Below are 11,117 nucleotides of genomic sequence, written 5' to 3' on the forward strand. Positions count from 1 at the left end.
TAAGTGAAAACAAACCAAGTTTATCCAATTACTCCTTATGGCTAATACGCTTCAAACCAGACAGCATCCTGGTAAACCATTTCTGCATCCTGTCCAAAGTTTCTACCACCTCCTGGTAGTGTAGCAACCAGAACTGTACACAATATTCCAAATGTGACCTAACTAAGATTCAGTATAGGTGCAACATGACTTATTAATTTTATACTCTTGTGCCCTGATTGATGGCCACCGTGCTTCTTGACTGCTTTATCCACTTGTGTTGCCATTTTCAAGAAACTGTGGACTTTAAAATCTTAATCATTCTGTATTTTGATGCTACTAAGGGTGTTGCCATTTACTGTATACTTCACTCCTGCATTAGATCTTCCAAAATGCATCACTTCATATTTGTGTGGGTTAAATTCCATCTGTTGTTTCTCTGCCCAAGTATCCAGCCTATCTGTATCTTGCTGTATCCTTTGACAATCCTCACTGTCTGCAACTCCCCCAGTCTTTGTCTTCAGTAAAATTACTAATCAGGCAACCTACATTCTCCTCCAACAAATACAGCATTCCCAGCACTAATCTCAATGAACACCACTGGTCACAAACCTCCAGGAAGGGAATCACCCTTCCATCGCTACTCTGTCTTCTATGGCTAAGCCAAGTTTTTATCCATCTTAGCAGCTCATCACGGGTCCCCTGTGACTTCACCTTTTATGTCATTCTGCCATGGTGAGTCTTGTCAAAGGCCTTACTAAAGTCTATATCGACACCATACACTGCTCGGCGCTCATTAACCGTCTTTGTCACTTCCTCAAAAAACTCAAAATCGAGTTTGTGAGATGCGACCTTCCCCATGCAAAGCCATACTGCTTATCCATATTTTTCAAAATGTGAGTAAATCTTCCAACCTTCTCCAATAATTTCCCTATCTTATTTCTTGGGTTATCCCTGTTATCCTTCTATACAAAGAAACAAGCAATATTCTCCAGTTCACTGGGACCTCTCCTGTAACTAATATTGTGGCAATTAACTTTCCCCCAGTTTAATACTTGCACTGGAGTTCCTTATCCATAAGTAACTTAAAGCTTACAGAATTAGTTGCTGTTCCTAAAATGCTCCCCAGCTGAAACTTGAATTGCTGGCCAGGCGTATTCCCCACTACCATATTAGTATGGCCCCTTCCCTCGCTGGACTATTTACATGTTGTTTCAAAACATTGTCCTGGTCACACCTAACAAACTCTATTCCCTGCAAGCCTCCTGGCACTAAGCAAATCCAAGTCAATATAGGGGAAGTTAAAATCACCCACCGCAACAACCCGGTTGTTTACATTTTCCATAATCTGTTGACACATCTGTTCCTTTATAAGCTGCTGACTTTTAGGAATCCTGTGGTACAATGCCAGCAAAGTGGTTGCACCCTTTCTGTTTGAGATTTACCCATATGCCCTTGCTGGATGAACCCTCTAAAGTGTCTTCCCTCATTCAGCTGTGATATTCTCCATAATCAGTAACACAACTCCCCAGTCTCTTCAACATCCCTATCCATCTCGCTTGGATCATCTAAATCCTGTAACATTAAGCTACCAGTAGTGTAGCTGTAAATCCAAGCCAGCGTCTACCTGATCTATTGTCAGCAACACAAGGACCCCTACTACTCTTAACACATTCGACTGCAGTTTGAAAAAAGAGACCCCTTTCTGTTATGGAAACATACAGTATCCACTGCATTGAATGTAGTGTCTAACTAAATGTAGTGTCAGTGCTGGTCATAGCAAACGATATAAGGCTGAAGGTGGAGCTGCAGAAACACCAGGAAAAGTTAGCGCCTTGCTCATTACTCTAAGCTGTATTTCAGGATTGTTGAAGGGTTATCTGCTTATGAAACCTTTACAATAATGCTGATAAGGTGGTAGCCTCACCTCCCAGAAAATAAAGCTTTTAGCATTCCTTGACCAGGTTGGCCTTTTCATCCCTAGCTACATACTATAATGAATGAATTAGCATTTATAATTCTTGATTTATTTAACTAAGTATTGTAAAGTGTTCTTTTATACAAGGTGTACTCATGAAATCATGCTGTAAGCATGAATATTTCCTGGAACATAAAAAGGAAGGAAATTCATATTGGAGTTCGCAACTAAAATCTCAACACTTATAAAATATCTAAATGCAGATGTACACCATTTCCATGTTCTTTATCATGTTTTTCATTGCAAACCTACTTCCAGATGGATGATGAGCCTTTTAATCCAGACTATGTTGAAGTGGACAGAATATTGGAATGCTCGTGTTGTGAGGACACAGATACTGGTGAGGTATCAGTGCATATTTTTCTTGTTTAGTGTTTGATTGAAGAACAGAATTTAGAATATGAAAAATCGTTCTCCAAGTGCAAGTTTATCATTTTACACTTGATATTTAAATATTTTGAGAAGAGGTAAGGAGAAAATTCCTTCAGTTTTTGTGCATTTAAAAATGCTCAGATATAATGGATACGAATGTTCGTGACTAAAATTTGTGTTTTGGGTTGTGTTCCGATTCCCCATTGTTGAAGTGGAACTTTGGGATATAAGCTTCTCTATGTATATCCAATTATATGCCATTTTACATTTGAAAGCAGTTGAATAATGTGTTTAAATAAAGAAATGCAGTCTTAACAGTCCTTCTATGCAAAGCATAGATTTGGAATTTGCCTGTGATAGATTTGTAGTTAAAAAATGTATTTATTACTATCAAAAAATGGAATGATACCATTCAAAGTGTAGTCACTCTGGTTCACTGACTTCCCTGAGAGGCTTCACTCAGACTTATAATATTTTAACATACATTTAACAAAATTTTTCAGAAGCACATTGTTTTTCTTTACACAGGCTGTTGTTTATTATTTGGTTAAATGGTGCTCATTGCCATATGAGGATAGTACCTGGGAGCTTAGAGAAGATGTAGATCAAGGCAAGATTGAAGAGTTTGAACGACTGCAGCAAGCAAAGCCTTCCCTGAAACACATGGTAAGTGTACTGCCTGTAATATAACGCTGATTATTTGATGCTAAAAATATCCCAAATGAATATCTCTGCACAAGTTTTATATTGCTGAAGTACTTGTATTTTATTAAGGATGGAAGTAATCCCTATATTGAATTTTTTGTAACATTTCATCTTTGGCTTGTGGTTAACACTCTGGACTCTGATTCAGAAAATTGTGGCTTTAGCTTTGAACTGAGAGTGTGGTTGATGTGGTTTTGGTCTTGTGATACTATTGAATCATCCTCAGAGAAACATTGAAACAGCCTGGAATTGTTGCATTTGTTCAGCCGCATCTGGTTACCCAAATAAACCAGCTTCTTGGTTTATCATTGTGTTCCCAAAATGTTCCTCTCTTCTACCTGTCATAAAGTCAGAGAGTTGCATGTTTGCGATTTAAGAGAGTTTGTGGAACCACTTTTTATGTCAATGTTGGTTGGTTGTCACAGCCCCCAAGTGCAGTATTGTCTTAGAAGAGTGGGTATGCGAGTCAATTCTAGAATGTGATATGTGAGATCCTCTCAAATAAATGATTGGTAACAACAATTAACTTAAATTTGTCTCTAAACCCTGAATCTAATAGAAAACTATAATAATATGAGGTGTACAGAATATTTTGTTGTACTGTTCTGACTGGTAGCTTTGATTGAACATTAGATATGTCTGAACATTCTTGTACAGCATTTAAACAGAAGCCACAAGTATATGGTTAGCTACGTAATGCCAGGGAACCTCGGGAGTCCTAAGTAGAAAATTCAGCCATTAAAGAGCATGAATATTTTTTCTTGTTACTCAAGTTCTTTCTAGTTTAATTCCTGTTCATTTGTACCTATTTTATCAAAGGACCGTCCTCCCGCCACTGCTTGGAAGAAGCTTGGACAATCCAGGGAATACAAGATTGGTAATAAACTCAGGGACTACCAATTAGAAGGTGTCAATTGGCTCCTTTTCAACTGGTATAACAGGTAAGGATTAAGTCCAAAGAGCATGCACATTTTATTTCAGTAAATCAGTCACATCTTGGGTGACCCAGAACAAGGAAAAAAAATTCACCCCATATTAATTTTGACTTTTCAATTGTGTACTAATAAAAACACTTAACCAGCCATTTATATTTGACATAATTAAAGACAGTATTGAGATATTTATCATAGATCCTTAAAACACTCTTGCGTGCTTGCACAAGTCTAAGAGTTTGAATCAGCTTAATTGGAGTACTTAAGATTATGGGTTTTGTGATGTGACTTGTGGAGAAAATTGAAAATAAGTTTAATTTTGGAGTGATTGGTTATATACAATGATTGTTGGAATGGTTTTGTTTCTGATGAAGACATTCCACAACTGCAATTTCTTAGAGATTCAAAATGCTTTTCTCTTGTGTTGACTGCTGTTTATCGTATTTTTGCTTTTCTCATTAAGCACATAATGTTTAAAAGTCTTCTTTTTTTTGTAAGAACATGATATAAAGATAATCATTTCTCAATCCCAGGCAAAACTGCATTCTTGCTGATGAAATGGGTTTAGGCAAGACCATCCAGTCTATTACATTCCTTGATGAAATTTTTCTGACTGGAATCCATGGTCCTTTTCTCATCATTGCGCCTTTGTCTACAATTGCAAACTGGGAAAGAGAATTTCGCACGTGGACAGACCTGAACGTCATCGTTTATCATGGCAGTATGATTAGCAGGCAGATGATTCAACAGTATGAAATGTATTTCCGGGACTCAGAGGTACATTAATTTCCTAAGCTAAAATCCGTTGCTTTTATCCTGTCTGATTTGTCTTTATTTCTTACCATTGGAATCTTTCCAAGAATATGAACTGATCCAAGAACTCGAGAATAATTATTTATCCTGTCTAATCTTTAGTGGCAAAATAAGTACACTGCTGCAAGTTAATATTTTGGATAATTCAAACATCAGGCTGAGCATCGTGCTTTTTGAGTTTTGAGTTTTGGATCCAAGCTGTCTTCACTCCTGTATCTGCCCAACTCAGATTGGCATTGTTTCTGCATTGCAAGTACGTTCAGTGTTCATTTTGCTGAAACTGAGTTTGTTGACTACATTGAGATATTTTTATTCTGGAAAGTTGACCTGGTGGTTTCTTTACTCCAAATAATTTCTTTTTGTTTTAATGTTAAAAACCTACAGAGAATTGCGATGCTAAAATTATGTGGCTTTTGTACTACAGAATTGGTCTTTCCCATTGCGAGCACAGGGCATACTTTATAAGATGTGTTGAAACTATCACCATGGTCATGCACACCAGCAAAGTAAATATCAGATTTTCTTATAAAGCAGATGATGTACATAGTATTCAAGCATCATGTTTTGTTGTAATTAAACCATTGAACGTATTCTGATGGCCCTTGCAGCTTTATCCATTTTGAAAATAGTGCCGGTTCTAAATCCATGTGGTTAGAGATTCCACTTGCTGTCTAGTCTAAGAAAATCGCTGGGTCTTGTACCGACCTGGCTACTGACTGCAATAAAGCCTAGCCAATGAAAGCTAACTCAACGTCACTGTGGAGATTGGTATTGAATTTATGGAAATTAAATAGAAGATGTATGTAATTAATTGTTACTGTTTATGCTTTATAACTGACTGAAATCGTGAAATGTTATGACAGTTGTGAGCATTCTAATTAGCCAGTGTCTCTAATAATCATATGTTGTTACAAGACTCTTTCCAGCTCAGTAGACTGCTATTTGCAAAGAAATAATATTCAGGGTTACAGACTGACAAATGGCACAAATGTGTTTATTTGGTGAGTCATTGCAGATTAATGGGCTGAATGGCTTCTACACAGTAATTTTGTGATCCTATGAGGATTAGGATTTAGCAAGATTATGATGATCCTTGTGATTGAAGAAATATTGGTGTATTTTTAATATTGCGCTAGGATTGATGGAAAAAGTAGTAGCATAATTTTCTTTGAATGGTAAATGAACAGTGCTTGCATTTTTAAATTTTATTCGCCTTTGTCATTTGTTAGTTTTTGGAGATTTAAAAAAAAACAAGATTAAATACTTTCAGAAATGATTAAAACAAAATTCCTCCGCATCTCTCTTAAATGGGCAATTCCTTACTCTGAGATTGTGCCCTTTGGTTCTAGACTCTTTCACAAGGTAGGAGCAACCTCTCCACATCTATCTTGTAAAGTCCCTAAGACTCTTATATGTTTCAAGAAGGCTTCCTCACGTTCTGTTGAATTCCAACGTGTACAAACCAAACCTACTCAGTCTCTCCTCATGAATATTCCTCTATACACAGAATCAATCTATTGAACCCTCTCTGGACTGCCTCCAACACCAGTGTATCTTTCTTTATATAAGGGGATCAAAATTGTTTACAGCATTCCAGGTGTGGTATGACTAGTGTCTTGTGTGTAGTTTTGCAAGATTTCCCTATCTTTAAGTTCCGTTCCTTTCAAATGTTTAATTTGCCTGTCCTACTAGTCATTGAACTTGGTTGCTGTATTGTAGTGATTCATGTACAAGAACTCCCAATGCTTCAATGCTACAGCTTTCTGCAGTCTTAATGAGAAACAAGGAAGTAGCAAAGACATAAAATAAATACTTTAATAGGTTTTCACAGTCGAAGAGACTAGTAATGTTCTGGAAGTAAAAGGGAATTAATGTTCTCGAGAAAATGAGGACACTTATTGATATTCATAATAGTAACAATTAGTACCAGAGAAATTCATGGCATTTAAAGGTTTGGACCTTGTAAATGGATAAATGCAGAAAACTGAATCTCACTGTTCAAGAAAGGATAGAGAAAAAGAGCAGGGAACTATTAGTTGACTTGTTAAGAGAAGTAGAGAAGTGCTCACTACACTCTTATTTATGACAATCATTTGTATGTGCTTTACCTCAAAATAACTGGGCAGATTTACACATGCTTACAAAGGGAAATCATACTTGGCAAATACAAATTTTGTTTTAAGTTGGCACAAGGTGAAAGAGGGGAACCAGTGGATATAGTATATTTGAATCTTTAAAAAATCATTGGAAAGTTGCTGTTCGAACATTATTCACAAAATTAGGGCTACTGCAGAGAGCTGTGGAGTACATTTTTTTTAGATTAGATTAGATTACTTTACAGTGTGGAAACAGGCCCTTCGGCCCAACAAGTCCACACCGACCCGCCGAAGCGCAAACCACCCATACCCCTACATTTACCCCTTACCTAACATTACGGACAATTTAGTATGGCCAATTCACCTGACCTGCACATCTTTGGACTGTGGGAGGAAACCGGAGCTCCCGGAGGAAACCCACGCAGACACGGGGAGAATGTGCAAACTCCACACAGTCAGTCGCCTGAGGCGGGAATTGAACCCGGGTCTCTGCCGCTGCAAAGTAGCAGTGCTAACCACTGTGCCACCGTGCCGCCCAATGATGGAGCAATCTTCAAATACCAAGGCAATGAAGGATCTCTCAAATTTTGGAGACAAGTGTAGCTGAGGTAGACCATCAAACATGATCTCATTGGCAGAGCAGGTATAAGGAGACAAAAGGCCTAGCTTGTCCCTATTCCTTATGACTTTCCAGTCTAAAGATTCTCATTTGTCAATAGTAGGTAGTCCTCATAATTTGCTCTTAATCCTAAGTTTTAGTTGACCTTAGCTGAATTCTGTTAAATGATAATAGAATCCTCCAGTGAACAAGATAAAAATTGAGTTAGTCTGCAAGTGAGGCTGGACCAGAACAATGCAAATCCATAAAAACTTTCCTCTGATGTGACCCACAATCATAATTGACAATTGGTGTGAAAAATAGAATGCTCTACTAATGCTCTGGAAAAAATATTAGTCAATATTTGTATTTTTACAATCTTAGAATGGTTCCAACACAAGAGGCCATTTGGTCCTTTGTCTGTACTGGCCGTCTGAATGAGTAGATCATTCATTCTTGATCAAAACAAATACAGAAAATGCTGGAAATGCTCAACTGATCCAAAACATTAACTCGGATTTGTCTCAACAGAAGCTGCCAGACCTGCTGAGCTTTTCAGGCAATTTCTGTTTCTAATTTCCAGTATCTGCTGAGCTTTTCAGGCAATTTCTGTTTCTGATTTCCAGTATCCGCAGTTCTTTCAGTTCTTATTTAGCAGTCTTGATTGAAATTGGCTTTTATCAGTTAATTATTCTTACAGTTCTTGAGAAGATTTGTTAATTATTCTTCTGGTATGTACTTTGTCTTTTTCCAAAGCCAGCCTGATCCTTACGTTCATTGATCACTGTTCCCTAAATGTTCCCCCACTGACACTTCATCACTTGATTCGCCTCATTAACAGGAATCAGCTCCAGCAGACTTCCTTTCTTATTGGACTGGAAGCATACTAATGTTGAAAATGTGCCTGGATACACTTATCTCTTGCTCATCTCTGCTGTTAACTCCACTACTATCCTAGTCTATGTTTGGATAATTAGAAAGTCCATTATTCTAGCTACTCTATAATTGTTACAGTTCTGTGTTATTTCATTGTAAATTTGTTCCTCTACATCTTACCGCAAGTTTGTGGCCTCCTGATGCCTTTCTGTTTCCCATTCCAATACCATTTGTCACTTGCAACAACCGTCTTTGCACCTTAGTATTCTTCTCTAATCTTACTTCCTGGTTCCAAAACCCCTATCAAGTTTGTTTAAATCCTACCTGGTACCACTAAATTATCGCATTGCACGAAAATTGCTTTTGGTTCTCTTTAAGTGTAACCTGGTGGCCTATATAAATCCCTTCACTCCAGAACTGATCCAGCTATCCTTAAGCCATTTCTTCAGTCATTTCTTTGTCTGCTTTATCCTTCTGTTTCTATACTCGCATGTGGTAGTGGAAGTAATCCAGAGCAAGCACCTTTTGAGGTCTCACTTACTAACTTCTGACCTAAATCCTTAAACCTTGACTGCTCAACCACTTCTCTCCTCTTACCTTTTGTCATTGGTAGAAATCCGGATGGCAATGGTTGTTCAATGCTAACATCTTCCCTTGTCCTTCTGGGGTGCTGAGGACAATTCAAAACAGTAACATTTTTGAATATTTCTGAAGTCATGTTAGAAAATGTGAAAAGTTATTTTATGTTTAATTTTTGGAATTGAAGATGTAAGTAGTGTAGTGGCATAGGGCAGCATTATTTGACAGGCTGTGCGGTGGCTTTGACCATCATCTTAATATTTCCTTTCCGATTTATCTTTTTTTCTAATGATCTATTAGAACACAATTGTCCTGCCTCTTGGATCAGCTTGAGCCAATTATCATGTCAGATACTTAAGATTCTATTCTCAGTCTGAGATTGTCATAGTGGTCAGGATGTAAAGGGCCTGCTTGATATAGGTTCTTTCAGTAAATTCATTGTAATTGTACAGTTGTTAAATGATTTATCTGTAGGTGTACAAATTGAAATGATTTCTTGAGTTATTTGATTGATTTTTAAATTACAGGTCATTACTAGCTTTATGTGGAAAACTGTCTTATGTCAAAAAGAATGTTGAACTCTGATTTTTGTTAATCTCTTAGGGCCGGATTCTTCGGGGAACCTACAGGTTCCATGCCATGATAACTACATTTGAGATGATCCTGGGTGGTTGTCCGGAGCTAAATGTAATTGAATGGCGATGTGTCATTATTGATGAGGCTCACAGACTGAAGAATAAAAATTGCAAGCTACTGGAGGGATTGAAAATTATGAATCTGGTGTGTTACTCAAATCTGCTAATCTGTAATCTAAAATCTGTAAACCTTGAATTGTAGAATCGATCATATATTATCTTATTACACAAAACAACTAAAGCAGAGTCTGATCCAAATGCTGCAGTTCTGGGCAACTTAGTTTGTGCCTGTGATATTTTTTGATTGTTTTGTGCATTACCAATGATTAAGTTTAATCATTAAATAATATGGATAAAGGGATTTTAGACAGTCAAGTTTAGTAGCTAGTACTCAAACTAAAACCTTCAGTTAAAAACATTTAGCCCTTGAGAATTATTTAAATGTAATAACAGTGTCTTATTGGCAATAGTTTACATTCCCAAATTGAACATAGAACTTTTTACCAAATTGCCAATTAATTCACTGTACTTTCCTCTGGTGACTGGCTCAAACTAGGCAAATTCATCATTTCTTTTAAACTGAAAACGGCAGAATATAGACTTCACTTTTGTAGTCATACGTTTTTAACAAGGGCCATTCTATTTCATCCATGGCCATAGTAGTGAGCCCATTATATTCTAGACAATAAGATGTAGGAGCAGAAACAGTCCATTCAGCTCATTCAGTCTGCCCCGCCATTCAATGAGATTATGGCTGATTTGATAATTCACAACTACACTTTCCTTGTATCCCTATGCTTGGTTCCTTAATGATTAAAAATCTGTCTGTATCAGCTTTGAATGTATATAATGACCCAGGCTCTACAGGCTTCTGCAATAAAGAATTCCACAGATTCACCATTCTCAGAAAAAAATTTCTCCTAATATCTGTTTTATATGTGAGATCCCTTATTCTGGATTATGCTAGAATCTCCCACAAGGGAAAAGACCCTCTTTGTACCTACCCTGTCTTGCCTCCAACCTCCCTTTTTTTAAAAAAAGCTTATTTGTTTCATTTATTTCAATCATTCTTCTGATCTCTACTGAGTACAAGCCCAACTTCATAAACTGTTTGCATAACGAAATCCCTCCATAGTTGGGATCAACCTTACGAACCTTCTCTGGATTGCCTTCAGTGCCACTATACCTTTCCTTAGATAAAAGGTCCAAACATTTTCACAGTATTAATAATGCATTTTATACTGGTAAAGGTGATTCTAGGCAAGACTGTTCTTTCTCCTTGGTAAATGATGGCAGAGATATGAAGCTGAAACTTTATTGCTGGAACAGCACAGCAGGTCAGGCAGCATCTAGGGAACAGAAGATTCGACGTTTCGGGCACATGCCCTTCTTCAGGAATGAGCAGAGAGTGTTCAGCAGGAGAAGATAAAAGGTAGGGAGGAGGGACTTGGAGGAGGGGCGTTGGAAATGTGATAGGTGGAAAGAGGTCAAGGTGAAGGTGATAGGTCGAAGTAGGATGGAGGCGGAGAGGTCAAGAAAAAGACTGCAGGTCAG

The 11,117-nt window shown here is 37.5% G+C and overlaps 1 protein-coding gene across 6 annotated transcripts in view; it reads left to right on the forward strand.

Moving 5' to 3' along the window:
• The window catches only part of chd9 (chromodomain helicase DNA binding protein 9), a 245,483-nt gene that overhangs the window by 154,458 nt on the left and 79,908 nt on the right, over nt 1-11,117 (forward strand). For all 6 annotated transcript variants that reach the window (XM_043706976.1, XM_043706974.1, XM_043706975.1 and 3 more), the window contains 5 exons: nt 2,216-2,302; nt 2,858-2,995; nt 3,854-3,975; nt 4,500-4,743; nt 9,532-9,708. In XM_043706976.1, the coding sequence (XP_043562911.1) occupies nt 2,216-2,302; nt 2,858-2,995; nt 3,854-3,975; nt 4,500-4,743; nt 9,532-9,708 (768 nt within the window). The remainder of the gene's footprint in view (nt 1-2,215; nt 2,303-2,857; nt 2,996-3,853; nt 3,976-4,499; nt 4,744-9,531; nt 9,709-11,117) is intronic.

The sequence above is a fragment of the Chiloscyllium plagiosum genome, chromosome 17, assembly GCF_004010195.1.
Source record: "Chiloscyllium plagiosum isolate BGI_BamShark_2017 chromosome 17, ASM401019v2, whole genome shotgun sequence".
NCBI lineage: Eukaryota > Metazoa > Chordata > Chondrichthyes > Orectolobiformes > Hemiscylliidae > Chiloscyllium > Chiloscyllium plagiosum.